This window comes from Podarcis bocagei (genome assembly GCF_964188305.1).
Source record: "Podarcis bocagei genome assembly, chromosome: 8".
Classification (NCBI taxonomy): Eukaryota; Metazoa; Chordata; class Lepidosauria; order Squamata; family Lacertidae; genus Podarcis; species Podarcis bocagei.
This window is the reverse complement of record NC_138133.1, coordinates 41,925,353-41,943,973: the sequence shown is the minus strand read 5'-3', so window position 1 is coordinate 41,943,973 and position 18,621 is coordinate 41,925,353. Positions and strand designations below refer to the sequence as shown.

Genomic DNA, 18,621 nt, shown 5'->3' with positions numbered 1-18,621 from the left:
TGTACCCAAGGCAAACGCGCCTACAGGGTGATGGTTGTGCCTGCTGAGGCAGGTTGGCACCAGTGGATCAGGAGTCCGTGAGCGCCGAAATCACATGGCGTCTAGGTCGCTTACGTAGGCCCCGACGGCGTTAGTTACATATATGTGGAAGGGGAAAGAGTGATGCCTTGGAATTTATTTGCAAGGTCAGTCGGACGGAGACACGTAGCTCCGGTATAACCTCGACCCAGGAAAGTGGAACAGAGTTCACCAATAAAAGGTGCCGGAAGCTGCAATTATATGAAGTATTTTAATCCTCTTTGATTTTAAATTGTCCCAATCCCACGGTCGCTTCCTACTGATTTCGGATTGCATCTCTCTTTACATTACCCGCGCAGAAACTCTGTGATTAGACAGTTCGGTGTAAATTGCAAGCCTAAGCACATTTATTGGGGAGTAGAAACTGAACACAGTTACGTAATCCTATGTTCGGTATTTTCGAGGAGACTGTTTTGATTACTGTCAAGTAGTTGGGCTTAAATCGCATAGAATACAGTAACATTTTCTCCCCAATTATGTGTGTGTAAGAACTGACATCGGTAGATGTTAACTCTCTCATAATCCAGAGGCAAGTCCCCCCCCCGCTCTGCTATGTATTCTAGCGATGGTCCTAGAAATCAAGGCCAGTCGTGAAACCAGTTTGCTTAATTTTCTCTAATGTAACAGGCCTGCCTTAAGTCAAATTGAATTTAGTTTTGTTTTAAGAATGATTTTACAACGCGTTTGCAAGCGGCTTTGTACAATCTCATGTACTGTATATAGAAGAAGAAGAAGAAGAGTTTGGATTTGATATCCCGCCTTTCACTCCCCTTCAGGAGTCTCAAAGCGGCTAACATTCTCCTTTCCCTTCCTCCCCCACAACAAACACTCTGTGAGGTGAGTGGGGCTGAGAGACTTCACAGAAGTGTGACTGGCCCAAGGTCACCCAGCAGTTGCATGTGGAGGAGCGGAGACACGAACCCGGTTCCCCAGATTACGTGAGTACGGCTCTTAACCACTACACCACACTGGCTCTCACATATACACTTGAAAATCATGCTAAGTATGTGTGCATAGGACCGAACCTTTCCCCCTTTAATAAATACGCGCTGCAGAAAACGTGGAAGACTTTATTTCGTGAAAATGTGTGACCTGACTTAATTCGCACCCTAAACCCAGTGAGACTGAAGTCAGTAAGAGTCAGAGGCCACGACGATACAAGATGCCACTCTTCTGCTTTCTGTTCGGGCAAAAATCAAAACACACCCCATGCCAAGGGCAGCCTTAGAATCCCACGCTCAGCTCACGCCTGATGCAGCCGGTGCAGAGGCGCTACGGATCTGCAAACCCGCGAGTAGATCCACCGAGGAGTCACGCAATTGGCAAGAAACGGCACGTTTCCAGAGTCGAAGCCCTGACGTCACTGGCGAGGAATGTGAGCTGGGCGTCCCCAGTTCAAGGTCTTCACACGGACTCGACGCGTCCTTTCCCCGGGCATCGAAGGGTGCAGGGAGGCGGGAGCGAGCCGGGTGTCTTTCCAGCGGACAGGAGCGGCGATTGGCTGGCGCGGGGAAGAAGGAAGGGTGGGAGACTGCTGACGTCATCGCCCACCCTCCTCCGGGGAAAAGCACCGCCCTTTCCTTTGGGGCGGAGAAGCCGGTTCTTTCCATTGAGCCGCCATTAACGCCGCTGCTTTTACAGACAGGATGAAGATCTGGAGCTCGGAGCACGAGTTTGGGTAAGGCGAGGACGGGAGTGGCGCGCGTTCAGTCCTTGACAGCAGCAGCCCGCAGCCCGCGGTGGCGGAGGGAAAGAAAAACTGCTGGTTCTTCCGAGCTCAGTGTTGCCTACACTGGCTGGCAGCCGCTCTCCAGGGTCTCTCCCCGTCCCATCGGGAGATGCTGGGGTTTGAGCCTGTGCAAAGGAGATGCTTTGGCAGTGAGCTACAGCCCTTCTCTAGCTAAGCTATGGAGTTTCCTTTGGAAGGAAAAACGAATAAAACTCCCCTCTTCCCTTCTCCGTTTCCGCTTGGTATACAACTCGTGCTTTTTGGTCACCGGGCGAGGACGTCGGTAGCATCCTGCCCCGGCGCGCTTGCTCCCTCACCAAGGGCTTTAAAGGGCTTTAAACATGGTCTGTCGTGGGTTTGCCCGCGCTTGATCCCAAATGCCTGCCTTATGAAAGACCTTTAAAAATGTTGTCTTAGCTGCCCTTTAAGGTCTCTTAAGTGTTGTTGTGTAACTCACATCTTCCTTGATTATGAGCCGAGGTCTGTTGGGTTGACTGTAGGGTTGGCCCCTGCGCTCTGTCTGTTGCTCTTTTTATTAGAGAGGGAAGCAATAAGTGTTTCTCCATGCACTGAGCTGTCACGCAAATGCCTGTGATATCTGGGGCAAAGGTGACAACTTCCTTTCTTCAAGGTCGTGTCATGGTAATACGCCTTTGCTGCATAAACTGCTGAGTAGAACTGGTTTCTAAAAATACCTCAGTGTAACTAAAGTATGTTGCTATTGCCATGAATGTTGCGGACAGAAACTTGGTAGGCCTTTGCCACTCTTGTCTCCTTCAAGGGTTAGAACTGCTACCCAGAAGGTGTTACTCTTGAGACTTCAGTTCTGCTTTCCATCATTTTAATGGGGCTTGGAATATTTTTGAGTGTCAGAGGCCCTCAGACTTTTTGGCTGGTCACGGTTACCAAAGCTAAGCTGGTGATTGCCAGGACTCCTTGCCTCCCTTTAGGATTAGGATTGGGCTGCTGGTCCCTGACCTTTCCCTGCATCTGTGCGCAAGGACATCAGCAATCCCCTGTGTGGTTACAGTCCCTATTACAGTGCTTACAGTAATAACAGTAATTGCAGTGGTTACAGTGCTGAAGTTCAGAAGACCTCATCTGTGTGGACAATCTGTTTGCCAGTGGCTCAAATAGCGATCTTCACTCTCCTACTCTGGAGCTAGAGAGAATGGCTGGGTTTTCTTTGGGTTTTGTTTTTTAAGGTGGCTGAAGAGACCTGAGCACCAAAATGGGAAGCCCCAATCTTTCTTTTCAGCTTGGAGCTGGAGATGAGGGTGTGGGATCTTCCTCTTTGATTTATTATCAGTTGACCTCTGATTAATGATCTCTGACTCCTCATCTAGACGCTGGAGCAGAAGGATGGGACTTCTCTTGTCACTCTTTCCAGGAATGATGGAATACTAGTGGGGTGCATAATTGTGGACTGCTGTGAACTGTACCTTTTTGTTCTTCTAAGAAATTGAGCTGTAGGACATGAGGGACATGGAGGCAATGGTGCAATTGTTCTGTCTAGCAATTTAAGAGGGAATTTTCTTTAGTACTCCAGGAAAGGGTGGTTGAAAATGGGAGGAGAGGTTGCCACATCTTGCCTCTGTACAGATGTGTAGGAAATAACATCATGACAGTGGCTTCCTGGAATTTTGCAATAAAACAAGCTGAGACACTACCTGTAATAGCTTGTAATTAAATGGGTGGAAAGTAGGTTATGATGTGTTCAGTGGGTTCTGTTTTTTGCATTGCCATAAAAAAGGCATATTCTTCCAAAGAAAGAGGGGTTGAGACCCTTTGGCATGAGTATACTGAATTAGCAGTATGGCTTTGAAGGGCTCCTGAGACTATCTAGCAGTTAAGTGCAATACCAGATTACTGATGATGTTGTTGGCATAAGCTACTTGCAAAGAGCCAAAGTGCCATAAAACACGTTCCCAGTAATGAAGAAAATGCTTAAATTGCAACACCACACTCTTTTTTTAAAAAAAAAACTAATGTAAAAGTGTGTTTCTCAAAAGTGTGAGATAGCAGTGGAGCTATGCAGGCTGATACTGAATAAATGTGATAATCTCTGAATTTAAGCATAACTCTCTCCCTCAGTCCTTATCTTTGTGAACAAGGACAGCTCAATGTTAACTTCCTTTACTTAGTCACTGGGTTTCATAAGTTCTTATTAGCTTACTGAAAATATTTCACCACTGAATTAATGTTACTTAAGCAATGAATGTTTTCTGGAAATGAACAATATATGCTACACAGGAACATAGAATGTAGAAAGCTGGTGTATACCAAGCTAGACCATTTGTCCATCTAGCTCAGCTTTTTCAACACTGAATGGAAGTGTCTCTCCAACATTTCAAATGGGAGTCCTTCCCCGTGCTTCTTGAACCTTGGAGCATTTTCATGCGAAGCATGTTCTATAACATTAACCTACAATTCTTCCTCTTATTTTGTTATTGTGCATAATACTTATACCACGGCTCTAAGCATGCTTGAGAGTGTCCTATTGAAATCAGTGGGACCCAGTTCTGAGTAAGCATGGCTAGGATCCAGCTGTAAGAATTGATTTCCTATTGCTGTGTCAAATGCTTCCTCTCCAGAGGAGAACTTGTGCTAAATAAGTGCTGAAAATTGAAAGTGGTGTTTCTTGCCTTTAATATCTGTCACTCTGCTGTGCCTAGAAAGAGCTGCCATCTAAACTAGAAGTAGTCAACGTTGTGCCCTCCAGATATTGTTGGACTGCCACTCCCACCTTCCCTGACCATTGGCCAAAATGGTTGGACTGGTGGGGGTTTCAGGACGACAGCCTTTGAAGAAGACTAGATTGGCAAATCTCTGATCTGACCAAAGTTTATACGTATAGCACTATATTCTGAAACTTACTAATTGTGCTGGTCATTTGAGGGTGTCACATAAACTGTAGGTGGTTGATGGGTTTGTGAACTGTCCTGAGATCTTTGGCTGAAGAGTGGTATATAAATTTAATAAATAATAATAATAATAATAATAATAATAATAATAATGGTTCAAAGGTCTTGCTCTCCAGACGTCAGCACTGGAGGATTTCCCAATGCTCTGGAGTAGATTTTAAGGATGGAAGGTTGCTGCAGGGGGACAAAGGGGAAGTCTCATTTTTCAAGCAGAAATCTGTTCTGCTCTTGCAATTTCAGTATTGGATACCGCCTTATACGTATAGTACCCTTATGCCAATGTGCTTACAGTAGTTAACAACCTAATAGACCAAATATGAAGAAAGTGACAGGGGAGGAAGAGAAAACTAAGCAAATTCAGGTATCAACTCTTACATGATATTAAATACTGTGTTTTGGAATGTATGCTTTGTATACTATAAATGCAAATCAAAATGTTCAGTTTTAATTAAATTGCATTCCATACAGAGAATTCTTAATGTATTGCCTGTTTCTCTTTCATTTCATTTCCCCTAGGCATCCATGGGATACTGTAATAAAAGCTGCCATGAGAAAATATCCCAATCCTATGAACCCCTCAGTGGTAGGAGTTGATGTCTTGGACCGAAGCCTTGACAATCAAGGAAGATTGCACAGTCACCGGCTACTGAGCACTGAATGGGGACTACCGAGTATTGTAAAAGCGGTAAGTTTGTTTTAACCATGGTGGCTAGTGGTAGGCTGAATCTTTTTATGAAATGAAAACACATGTTCTATTCTTGAATGTATTGCACATAATGACTCTCATAGTAAATGCTCAGGCTAAGTTTCCTTAAGAGTTGCAACACACCTAGAGAACTTGGCTCAATGAGACTCTTTGTTCAGACAGGGGCTGCATGCTTTACAGAAATACATTTATAACCAACCTTTTTGATATTTTGCTTGACTGCTCGTTTTGGGTTACTGTGTTAGTACTTGCTTTTATTTCCTTTTTTTTTTTAAAGATTCTGGGAACAAGTAGAACTATGACCTACATTAAAGAACATTCTGTAGTTGATCCGGTGGAAAAGAAAATGGTACTGAGCTCCACAAATGTGAGTAATAAAGTACTGTGTATTGTATTTGCTGGCAGGACCAGGGAGTTGCTGGCTATGGTTTTTTTACATACTGCCTGTTTGAGGCAGTCCTTGCTTATGTTGGGAAAACGTTGTTGTAAGGGCATAGCAGGAACCAAGCCTAGCATTCTCTCTGTATGCTAGATAACTTTGGATTATTATTTTTTAAAGAAACTGGGATTGCTAGCTTTACTTTCTCTGATGAAATTATTTCTAGAGGATCCGAAAATTCTTTGTGGGCATAATCCAACTTTGCACGAGTGGACTTCCATTCATGCAGTGGGACCTCACCATCTCCTCCTCATCCTCCCTTTGTGCAGTCCCAAAGTCTGCTCCAGTGGGCCCCCAACTCTCTGGAGCAGAATTTGAGCGTGGGAGGGCTGCTGGGGAGAGAGCAGGGAAAGGCGAGTCCTTCCCACACACAGGCAGCTTTGGATATAAGTGTGTGTCATTTGGCTGGCTATACGCTACTTGAGGCTTGTAGTACAAGGCCAGGGAATTGAAGCAGGCCAGCAGGCCAAATCCATATCTCCCTCACTCCCCATGGGTCAATTCTGGCAGCTGGGTGGGGCTGCCCACCAGTCAGTCACCTGGCACCATCCTCATCATCATGTCATCAGGTGAGGGCTTCAAAGGAGTTCCCTCTCAGCACTGATCCACTGATTGGTGCTGAGAGAGCCCCTTTGAAGTCTGGTTGCAGCTGTGGTATGGATTCAGGAATAATAACAATAACAATAACAATAACAATAACAATAATAATAATAATAATAATAATAATAATAATAATAAATTTATACCCCGCCCATCTGGCTGAGTTTCCTCAGCCACTCTGGGCGGCTTCCAATCAAGTGTTAAAAACAATACAGCATTAAATATTAAAAACTTCCCTAAACAGGGCTGCCTTCAGATGTCTTTTAAAGAGAAGATAGCTGCTTATTTCCTTCACATCTGAAGGGAGGGCGTTTCACAGGGTGGGCGCCACTACTGAGAAGGCCCTCTGTCTGCTTCCCTGTAACCTCACTTCTCGCAATGAGGGAACCACCAGAAGTCCCTCGGTGCTGGATCTCAGTGTCCATGGCATGCTTTGTATCCAAACTACAGCTGCAACCAAACTTCAAAGCAGCTTTCTCTCAATGTTCCTCAGTTTATGAGTGTGGAGATTGGAACTTCAAGGGGTCTCGCTCTCTCTGTCCATCAGCTGATTGGGGCTGACAGTGAGCTATACCCAACTGCACATCGCGTTCACTGGTGGGGCGCTCCCTAGGGTAGCCAATGCCAGCCACATATTTATCTGTCCCAAACCTGGTATCATACATGTGGGGGAGTGGGTATGGTTTGTGACCTAACTAGGCTTATGGGCCTGAAATTCCTTACTCCTGCTTTAAAATGTGACTTTAATTCCTAGAAAGTTTGCTTAGGATACAGCCTTAGTTGTTTTTAAAAATGCAATTTATCATTTTCTTTAAGTAAAGTAGACAGTCTTTTTTATTATGTACTATGCTAGATAATACTAAGATTAGTTAAATTAATATCCGCTTCTTTTTCCCTTTAAGATAACACTTACAAATCTTATATCAGTTGATGAAAGGTTGGTATATACGCCACACCCTGAGAACCCGGAAAAGTAAGTTGGAATGTCTTTGGCTTTCAGTAAAAAAATACGATAATACGATGAGGGGGAATCCTTTTTGTACTGATAGTTTCTGTCTTTCCCCTTCTAGGACTTTGTTAACTCAAGAAGCAATTATTACAGTAAAAGGTGTTAGCCTCAGTAGTTACTTGGAAACTTTAATGGCAAGCACAATATCTTCTAATGCTAGAAAGGTAGGTGTGTGGCACGCTTTTACTGGATCACAGTTTCTAACTTTAAGGTGGTTCATTTAAAACCTAAAACTCAAATGTTTAAGTGCATTATGCTAGCCTTGGTATCCCATAAGCCCAGGGTGCTTTCAATTATACACAATTCACTGTAAGTCTTCAGGTTAGATAATGACTTTTCTTGTATTTGTGATGGTCTGTAGAGCCAGTTGTATATTCTCAGTCCACATGTATTTCCTTTTAAGATTCAAAGCCGTGTATGGTATGAAGTCAGGAAAAGTGATTGTTGTCTCTCAGTGAGAGAGAACAGCAGCTTACAGCTAGAATGGGGGTAGGGGTGATAGTGTCTGGTTGTGTGATCAGATTAGTCTGTCTTTCAGCTTGCAGTTCACAGAATACCTTCTCAGGTTAGCTATTGGATTCCGCAGTAGGTTGCTTGAGCCAAATAGGTTTATATGGGAAGCAGGCAAATCGCCTCCTTACCCCTTTCAGTGCTGAAAGCAGAGAAGAGAACTAAGGAGGTGTCATATCTGAACTTTCCCTCATTACTCAGACACTCATTATGTACAGATGTCTCTTATTTTCTACTGTGTACGAAATGGTGGGTGTGAGCACATGTTCCAGTTGTCCTATTTGTAGTGTTGGAAAGGGAACTTATTCCACTTCCGATGTACAATAAACCAAATGCATACATAGGCTGTTAGTAGCAGAATAAGGGATAGATGATAAGGAACTGTTCCCCTAAATGCTATGGGTGAAGAAGTTCAGCTAGCGCACAGACTTCTGGCTGTGCAGTGGAACTTTCCATTCCTTTTCCTGTGTGCCCTGAAATCAATCAATCAATCAATCAATCAATCAATTAAATTTGCATAGATTTCAGGGCGGTTCACAGCATTACCCTGTTCTTGGAATTCCCTCAACCCTCCAGAGCATATTTTATATGCAAGCACTCCATGCATTAAAAGATACAGGAAGCTGAACTCCTGACCTCTTTCTCTGGCCCTCACCTCCCTCCTTGCCTTTCCTGCAGCTAGAAAATAACTATCCTGTTGGAGTAAAGATTATTTTCCCCCTTGCCTAAATGCAGCTGGGAGGTCAACCCTGCCTCCACATGTGTTGCTTCATCACCATGCTCTAAAGCACCCTCCCCATGCTGAGGTTAGGTTTGTAAAAAGGTTCCTAGTGACTCCGACCTAATCGTGGCAGGCAGGGGGAGTGTTGTGTGTGGTGTGAGAGAGAGCATGGGATGGCCATGCCCACTGCTGAAACAGGGCCCTCAGAAATGGGCTACGATAGAGCAGGACAGGCCCATTCCTGTTCTCAGCCTGCAACAATTCAGCATGCTGCAAATAAACCCTTTATTAAGTTCTGTGGGACTTCGGTGGGTACATTGGGATTTGACTATAAACAGCAAATGAATAACTCAGCCTTATAAAGAGTATTATTAAGGGGGAAATGAGCATTTCAAGTATTGTAATCCTAAACAAATATTTCTGTTCAGTCCTCCATGACTTCTGCACTTGTACAACAATAGATTACCAATACATTACAGGTCTCATTCAGGTGCTTTACTGTTTCTTCTTCATTCTCTTTTAATGCTATATAATGCAGCCTGTTTTAACTAAGTTTCCTTACAGGTGATCCCTCTCTCTTTACCTTTTCAACTTAGGGCCACTTCACACTGGCATACTACCAGATTTCTAGGCATAAGTTGCTCTATAGGGATCTGGTAGCACGTCAAGTGATCCCAAGTCTAGGATAAGATGCATCTGTCAGAAGCATGCATGCTCAGCTTGCTTTTACCTAACTTATTCTACTGGGATGCCAATTTGTGTGTGTTCAGCTTTGGCACTCAGTTAGACCTTTACATGATATAATTGCTTGTTACCAATATTTGATAAGTCAAACTCAAGATAGGCTTAGTCATAACTGTTACATCCATTCACTTTCAGTAGGCTTACTTGGACTTAGTTGGATATCACTCTCAGTTTACAATGCTTGATTTTCCTGTAGGCTCTTGAGATTTACAAGACTGTGATGGTGGAATAACTTTTTGTCATAAGTTGTACATCTTTTCTGTGTTACTCCAGGGGTGGGATGCTATTGAGTGGACAATTCAACATTCTGACAGTGTTCTAAGATAGCAGTCTCTTTCTACAGCTGCATTTTGTACTAATTAGTGGTAATACCAGCATTTGTTACCTTGGTACAGCATTTCAGCTTCTAGCAAATCTGTGCATGTTGTTGTCATGTTACTTGAAAGCCTGCATGCCTCGTATATATACACACATTGCATATAGAGGAACAGCCCCCTTATTCTTTAACTCTGGAATTTGGGGGGCGTCTGTACTGTTTAATGCTTTGACACAGGAAAAGGTTCTTATGAACCTGCATGTGTGGGCCACTAATAAGGCCCACCTTCTGTTTTTTTGGTAAATCTCTTTTGAGTAAGTGGAATACTGTTAGAAGAACTGTTGCACCTTGGCCCCATAGTATTCAAGAAGTAGGTGAAGCTCTGTACAACCAGTCCTCTTGATCCAATGCATGGTATGCTTTGGGGTGAAATACTTGAGGTTGTTAACTAGTTCACGCTACTTCCGGACTTAGCCTACAGTATGGCAGTTCTTGCCTATCAGTGTAGAAATACAGTCCCATCGCTGCTTGGACAGAAGGGTTCTCGTTTAAAAGAAAGCAGTTTTTGAAGTCACAATTAGAACATTTGCACCTGTTTACTTGGTCCTTGTTGGTTTTTGCTTTTGAGGCAGCTTAAAATCTGTGCAAAAAGAATGCAAAAAGAAGAAACTGGTTTTCAAAAGTGCCAGCTATTAAGCTTTATTGTCGCTCAGCACATTTTGGAACTGTCATTCCTCCCTCATGGTGCCCAAGAGGCAGCAGCATTTATGTAAGTTGCTTCAGAAAGTCCAAGATTGATCCTGAAGAAGGAACTTCTGTTCTGAAACACATTGTACTATCATAAACTTCCGTAGTTGGCACTTGTGAGAATTGGGTTCTACTTTTTCTCTTCTTTGCATTATTTCTAGCGTCTGGGCCTCCCATTGTTTAGTCGTGCCCGACTCTTCATGACCCCATGGACCAGAGCACACCAGGCACTCCTGTCTTACTTTATTTTAATTAGGCAGGAATCATGCAAACGCTTTTGGCTGCATTTGGCTGCATATTTTTGTTATGAGCACAAGCCTCACTCTCTTCTCCCTGCATTTTGTGAGGGGAGGTTAGAAGTGTTCACTTGCAGTTTTGCCCCAACATGGCCAACTGTGGTTTGCTTGTTTGCAAAACCAGGATTGGGGGAAGATGAATTGAACATATCAGTTTGTTTTCTCATCCTGGTATGGCAAACTACAATTTGTTGCAGACTAGAAGTTGAAAAAGCTTCTCTTCCTCCACATGTAAGTGGGGAACATGGGGAAATATATGAACAACAAACCATAGTTCGTTTTTTCACATCTAAAATCCAGGCTTTTATCTAAACATACACTAATATATAAATAGTTTTGCTATAACAAAACAGATGTTTTTGTCTAAATGCATTGTTTTAAGAGGCATTGCTAGCATCTGTCTGACTTTCGGGGAACTTCAGTGACCACCTTTTTTGTTCCTTGAGCTTGACTGCCAAGCTTGGAAACAGATTATTTGACTGTTGAACCTGCCCTTAAAACCCTCAATTTTCATTTGCAGAATACAGTTACCAAACATGCCTTAGTGTTGTGTAATACTTAACTACTCCCAATTTTGGAGTGTGTGTATATATTACAACAAAAAATAGTAAACTCTCACTCTATGTTTTCAGTTTTACCATTAAGCCTGTGAAATGTTTCAGAGTTTAAAATTTTATGCTCTCAATCGTTTGTTAAGTAGTAACCACTGAAATTATGTCCAGTTCTTAACTCTCATTCTATATGTTCAGTGTGCTACCACCATGTACGTAAATATATTAAAAGGTGCATGCTTTAATTGGAAATATGCTTGCTCAAGTCATATACTAATATGCTGTTTTATGGTACAACAGAAACTCAGTAAACCAATCCTCTGTCAGATTGTTTTTGCTAGTTCCGTGCATGTTAAAAAGAACCCTGGTCTTATGGGTCCAGCATTTTGTTTTTAAAGGCTTGCCAGATGTCTATGGGAAGCAAATAAGTAAGTCATCAGCCCAATAGACCACTCTAACTAAGGTCATTTCAAACTCAACAAAATCGTTCAACATGCTCAGTTACTATGTAAACGAATGACCACCTCTCCCAAGGAATGCCGGCCAGACTGGATCAAACTTGACATCTGCTCAATTGTGTCACATGCAGCTGTATATATCATTGTTCCTGAAATAATTACTGGCATGGGGGAGTCTGATGGGGACTTTTTCCATTCAGATTATGGTGAGTGGGTGAAAAGATAAGCCTCCTCTCCCTACCGGTTGCCTTCCCAGTAAGAATCTGTCTCCCTGTGAATGTAATTATTTAAGATGCATACTACATATTAGGCAAATGTCTAGTTTGGTCCTAAAAATCCACAGTTCCACCCTCTCCTTTAAAAAAAGCTGCAACCTAGTTCACCCCACCAATGTGCTTAGAATCTACTCAAACCAAGCTGTCATTTCATTTCTTAGAATGTGTTAAGATGTACGTGTGCTATGCTTTAAGCCCCAACACTAGTACAGTGGTGCCTCGCAAGACGAAATTAATTCGTTCCGCGAGTTTTGTCGTCTTGCGATTTTTTTCGTCTTGTGAAGCACGGTGTCGGGAAAGTTTTGGAAAAGCTTCAAAAATCACCAAAGTCTTTAAAAACCTCAAAAAAGGCTACCACACCGCGTTCTATGAGTTGCTCCTTGAAGTCAAGTCGCAACTGTATTAACGGTGTTAAGAAAAAGGAAACAAACTTGCAAGACGTTTCCGTCTTGTGAAGCAAGCCCATAGGGAAAATCGTCTTGCGAAGCAACTCAAAAAACCAAAAACCCTTTCGTCTAGCCAGTTTTTTGTCTTGCGAGGCATTCGTCTTGCGAGGTACCACTGTATTTAGTGTTATAGCATGGAGGTTTGTTGATCAAAAGCACTTGGTGCTATAACAATGCAATAATTCCTGTTCTATCTCCTATAGCAATCCTGTGAATTTCTTCATTTGACATGTCATATGTCTGTTATTATTGGGGCCTTTTTTTATTCTTATCTGATGCTTTGATTTTTAAACCCAACTTGTGCAGTTTGTAATGCTCAGAACTTCATTCAGTTGAAGGATTGGGTTAAAGGTGGTTAGTTCTGACCCAAGGCCAGGAATGGAAAACACTTCAAACTGAATGGTGTTTCCAAAAGTAACAAATAATTGAAGAAATTCAAATAATTCTGGCCAAGTGCATTGGGTCATATGCACACTACAGTCTTTTCTACAGGAAATTCTGGCCACTGCAATACCATCATCCAGTAACAATTACTAGAAATATATATATATAGTCCAGTAGCACCTTAGAGACCAACTAAGTTTGCTCTTGGTATGAGCTTTCGTGTGCATGCACACTTCTTTAGATACCTATCTGAAGAAGTGTGCATGCAAACGAAAGCTCATACCAATAACAAATTTAGTTGGTCTCTAAGGTGCTACTGGACAAATTTTTTATATATATTTCTACTGCGTCAGACCAACACAGCTACCTACCTGAATCTAGAATTACTAGAACTGTTTGGAGAAAAACACGGTTGTGATGTTCTTAGAAGCCCAGTATAAGGTTACAGTGTAGATAAGCCCAAAGGCTGTTTCTTCAATCTATTGGTTCAGTACACTTTCTATTTCAAGACTAAGGGTGGCTTCCAGTTAACTTGTTCCATCAGCACAAGGATTTTCACTTGCAGAAGGAAACTTACACTCCTCTTCTTTCACTGTGCATGCCCCATACCCTCCCCAAATCTGCTTTATAAGGTTGGGGGTACAGCAGAACAGATTTAGGGGGGTGCCAGGGAAAGGAGAGGGGGTTAGTTCTGTTGGGTGGGATGGGAAAGAAACCATAAACTATAAGTTCATTAATAACGTTCATTAGGACTTGTAACAACTTTTCCATTGCTAGGATGAAGCGGAAGAAATTGAAGGGGGGAAATATTATTGGTGGGAGAAGGGCTAGTATTAGGCCTCATGTCTGTTCTGTTGCAATCTTACCATGGTAATGGAGGAAGCCACAGAAATGTGATAGGAAAAATTTCAGGTTGTTCAGAGGCATTCTGGGGATAAGAAGCAAATGATGCTTTGCACTTTGGAAAGAGTGGGTAGTCAAAACTCTCTAGCACTGATCCAAGTGCAACAGTCTCTTGTAATTGTGCCTTGCTAGACAGATCTAACATTTGTACTCTGCAAAAGAGCTAGCTTGTAGTCTTGTAACTTTGTTGGCCTATTATTACTAAGAAAAATGTATAGTCTAAGCAGATCACCCTTCAATTTAAGGTTTTCCTTGTTACAGAAGCAAAGGTGGACTAGAATGAAATAATCTCGTACAAATTCAGTGGCACAATTCATTATGATACATTCATAATTCAGAAGACAACAAAGCAGTTTGCTTTGGGAGATCTTTTGGTGTCTGACAGAGGAAAGATTTAGAAGTTTAACATCAATGTATCTGGCCAATCCACTTAGCTCTTGTGCCTTCTTTAACAGGGTCGAGAAGCCTTGGAATGGGTGATTGGCGAACTAACTTCGACGCGAGAGAGCATGAAGTCCGCAATGGCAGCAGCTTCAGCGGAGGACTGATGGAACTGTGACAGAACTTTATTTTTCCATTATATTTTCTCCTTGCCAGGATGGATATTCCATTGTTTTTTATTTAGAAATATATATGTTTATATAATGAAATTTTACAGGTCAGAAGCAAACCCTCCCCCCCCCCCAATTTTTAAGCCTTTCTAGGGCCCTCTATTTGTCCACAGTCCCATGGCCTCTAGTTACAAGTGCCCAAATTTGATAGAGTATAGTGACCTTAAGTCCTACTGAAGTTAAACGGAACTGGCAGAGCACATTGAAGATCGACATCTACATAAGTACCAAACTGTGCCTTGATCAGAGCTGAGAGAATAGACTTCCCATCTTATATAACCATTTTCTTGTACTTGAAATTTATTTATTTATTTCTTTAAAAGTGCATCTGCCGTTCTTATTCTGTAAACGACAAATAGGTACAGAAAGCACTGGGGATCTCTCTCTCTCTCTCTATAGTGAGGAGGTGAAATGTGATGGCACAGGAGGTTGACTGACACCTGATGTGATCGTCTATGTGGTTCTGCAACACAACCTTCCTTTTACTTGGTGGAGCCTGAAAGAAGATCTGAACAACCTTCCCTGAAATGAAGGTTGGTGTGCAACAAAGTTCCATGGTGGATTGTGCCCTTTGTTGGAGGCTGGAGATCTCCTCCTGAGACTTTGGCTTTGTGGATATTAATTCTTCCTTGCACTGTTCAAATGCAGATTCTGAACAAGGTGTTCTAGCACGTTACCTCCTAGTATTTATACTGAAACCACTGAGAGCAGCCATTTTGCTGTGGTAAAAATGGCTTGAATCCTCTCTTGTCCATTTTTGTTTTGATTTTTCAGTAGCTAATTTATTTCCATATATGTGAATATACCCTCTGGTCACTTATTATGTGAAGACAATTGATACCTCAGTGGGAAGTACTAGGAAACTTATTTTCTATATGTAATGGGCATATGTTTGGAGTACTTAGTTGTGTAATTCATTTCTTACTTTTAGCAATGGATACAAGACCATAAAGGATATTTATGGCCCACCCCACATTTCACACCCATCTTCTGGCGCTCTGTTTAGCAGTTCCGGGGAGGAGACTGTTTCATAGTGGTAGGGGGAATGTGATTTTGTGAAGCACAACCACCTCTCCCGCCGAGCCAACAGCTTTCATCATTGAGCAGGTTTAAACTCCATTTCTGACCTCTGATTTCAATGGAATTTTCTTCTGTACAACATCTAGAAGTAGTTCTATTGAAGCCAGTAAGGACAGAGCACTTGCTTAAAACTAGGTTATGATGGCAGTAGCCCTAGATGTTCCACACAGAAGATTAGAGAAAAAGAAGAATAAATAGCAGGCTTTTCAGTGGAATTATTTTGGAAGCCTGCAGGTCCATGTAACTTCAAAAGTAGTTCATAGTGTTACATTTGTGTGATTCAAAGTTTGGTTAACAGTTCATTCATTGATGAAAGCCAATCATCAATTCAATTCTCTCTTCAAACTTTGCTTGCAGTTTATCTCTTCTGAATATTTTGCAAAAAGCTGAAAGAAAAAACTGAAGGCTGAAATCTTACTTGTTTAATCTTGGGGACTGGGCACGGTGTGGAATAAGAAAGATGCCAAAATTCAGCATACTACATCCTAAGCTACATCCTAACTCTTACATGGAAGCATAACAACATGCCAAGAAAACTTAGGATGTAGCTAAGCTCCATGCACATCTAAGTGGAATAGGGATGAATTGTTACTGGAGCCTTTTTTGCTCCCTGCCTGCCGCCCCCACCAGCCTGAATAACCCACGGCATTAACAATTTTTAAGCCCTGGCAGAAAAAGAGCTTTTTTTAATATGACCAAAACATTTTTCTTCCATTTCAATATACTTTGTACAAAGAATAGTTGGATTACAAAGAGCCTGCCTTCTGTGAAGGGTATCAGGCCCGTCATGGAAGAGGTGGTATGGCTGGGGCAGAGAAGTTCAGCATTCTAGCCCATATGTGTGGCTTCATTGCAAGAAGTGGACCAGTGAACCAAAGTCACCAGCTTTCATATGGAATCCTTCACCCCACTTCCTTTATTTTGTGTGAAGGTAAACTTGTCCGTGCTTATTCATGTGCACTTCTTCCTTCTGTCTTCTATACAATCGTGGTTGAGTTTCCTTTAATAGTCCTACTCCTGTCTCCTAAAGACAATTAGCCACCCTCTTTCTTACCTTTGCTCTTTTTTGTTCCTTCCACGGATCTTGGCTGATGGAGCTCTCATATGACTGCAGCTCCACAGACTGTCACTTGGTGTCTTGCTTGGTGCGATGTTGTCTCTTAAGGCTGTTCTCTTAGTTCCCTAGTGGATCTTAGAGCTCACAAACCTCCGGGCAGGCAAGCTTGGTACTATTGGTTTTATATTGTTTATTTACCAAATAATGACCACAGTCTTACATTTTCCTGGCTAGCACATATTTATTAGACATTTAACATGGCACAGGAATATGGGCTCCTTTGGGAGGAAGAGCAGGATAGAATTTAATAATAAAATCATGGAAAAGTAAAATATGTTGCATTTTCACTCCTTAGCATGTGAAAATAGAGCATGTGCTCTTTCGATCATGGCTGCCACTACCCTTGCTTCTTGCCCCTTCACATCTTCAGTAAAAGCACTCCATGCTTTTCCATTGTCCTTGAAGGCTCTGGCATTCTCTGTTCTAGGTGACTGGAAATCAAATCTTTTTATATCTAGTAGCTTATCTACCTTCCTGAAACTTACCAAAACTGTAGGGGGTTCTTCTTTTGTTCTGTACCATCTTCTGCCCCTGAACATTCCAAATAACCCACCCTTGAAGCTTTATAAAATCAAAAATACATGAGCTGAGAGAATCTGCACCGCTTCCCACACAAGTATTGGCTGGGTGGGACAGTACACAAAGGGATGGTGGGGCAACAATTTAGGACTTTGCCCATTCAGCCTTTTCCTCCACCATGCATGGTCAGGATTTGCTTTACTTTAGGAAGAAGTTATTCTTCCAGTGACAGCACCTTTCTGAATAGGACTCTGAAGAGTGCATTTTAAAACTTGTTTCCAGGCTCTGTCTCACAACTGTTACATTCAATGAGAAAATTGCCATGCATGCCATGTGTCATCCCAGGGTAAGGAGAGTCTCTAGCTACTAAATCTCTTCCTGTCTCATGGTTATTTAAAGGAAAGACAGTAGTTTTCAACAGATAGCAGTAACCTTAACTGATACCTAAAGTTCTGTTGGCCAGATTCACTAACAAATACTGATACTCGTTTGGAGAACTGGGTGTTAGACAGTACACTGTCTCCTGCTGCACTTGTTGTTCCTATGTGGAAATAAAGGCAAAGCTTCTGTACTTCTAAGAGTTACATAGCACAGGGAGCTGAAGCAGGTCAAGCACAGACGAGGAGTTGCACATGAGAAAACTGCAATTGTTGAAACGGTATAGTAGTGCTGTCTTTCTTGGCATTTGGTCACAATTCTTTGTTTAATCCAAACTACCTTGATTGTTCAAAAACCACTGCTTTTCATTATGTAAACAACCTTGATTAACACTGCTTTCATGCAGGTGCCATTAATGTGAAGGTGTGATTGTGGGGAGGGGAGCGAATGCTTAATCAGCTGCGACTTGAAGAATAATTGCATGCAGAAGTGTTTCTCTTCCTGTATCTCTTGCCTTTTCCCACCTGCGTTTAGACTGTAAGCTCTTCTGAGCAGAGAATCTCTCTATCTGAAATGTTAAATGCTATGGACATCTGGGGCTATAAATAACATGACCTACTTAAAAATAGCAAACTGTCTTTTCTTTTTATATATATAGTAAAACAAAAGACTGCTTTTGTGTTAATTGCCAAATGGGATGATCATGCAGTACACAACTGAGTCACAAACACTAAAAATAGCACAAGGGAGGCTGGTAGGTGCCGCCCTGGAATTAACCAGCCCATCATTGCAATTAAGAGGTTTTGGGAGAATACCTTGGCACTCATTAATTGTGGTTGAACTATTAATACAATGCTTTTATGTTATTACCCCAGCTAGGGCACACAGAAAATTTAACTTACTTTGTTATATTGGTACTGCTAAGATGTACTTTTAAAAAACAAAACCTCAGTCTTCACTTCCTTTTCTCCCAGAAGTTGGAAGCCACTTACCTATGAGTAAACCCTACTAAATACAAGAGGTATTATTTTGCATAAACATGCAAAGGATTGTACTATGTATCTATTGAGAAAGCGGAGC

General features: G+C 42.0%; 2 protein-coding genes across 4 annotated transcripts in view; one reads left to right on the top strand and one right to left on the bottom strand.

The window, feature by feature from the left end:
• CEP76 (centrosomal protein 76) overlaps nt 1–18,621 on the bottom strand; it is a 138,401-nt gene that overhangs the window by 13,943 nt on the left and 105,837 nt on the right. The gene's annotated exons all lie outside the window — the stretch shown is intronic.
• PRELID3A (PRELI domain containing 3A) lies at nt 241–14,435 on the top strand. 3 transcript variants are annotated; one of them, XM_081205680.1, is made up of 7 exons: nt 1,628–1,756; nt 5,248–5,416; nt 5,715–5,804; nt 7,379–7,449; nt 7,547–7,649; nt 9,734–9,825; nt 14,292–14,435. In XM_081205680.1, exons 1-6 carry the CDS (start codon nt 1,725–1,727, stop codon nt 9,785–9,787), a joined length of 519 nt encoding a protein of 172 aa, XP_081061806.1. In that variant the 5' UTR covers nt 1,628–1,724; the 3' UTR covers nt 9,788–9,825; nt 14,292–14,435. The 3 variants fall into 3 exon arrangements, with proteins under 3 accessions (XP_081061807.1, XP_081061806.1, XP_081061805.1); XM_081205681.1 differs by lacking the exons at nt 1,628–1,756; nt 9,734–9,825 and adding an exon at nt 241–259; XM_081205679.1 differs by lacking the exon at nt 9,734–9,825 and having other exon boundaries at nt 1,632–1,756.

What these genes read in the sequence shown, in the direction of transcription:
- PRELID3A (XM_081205679.1), top strand. Translation starts at nt 1,725, where the DNA reads ATGAAGATCTGGAGCTCGGAGCACGAGTTTGG. An exon ending in CACCCTGAGAACCCGGAAAA is followed by an intron (nt 7,450 to 7,546) that starts GTAAGTTGGAAT and finishes TTCCCCTTCTAG; the next exon opens with GACTTTGTTAACTCAAGAAG. An exon ending in TATCTTCTAATGCTAGAAAG is followed by an intron (nt 7,650 to 14,291) that starts GTAGGTGTGTGG and finishes CTTCTTTAACAG; the next exon opens with GGTCGAGAAGCCTTGGAATG.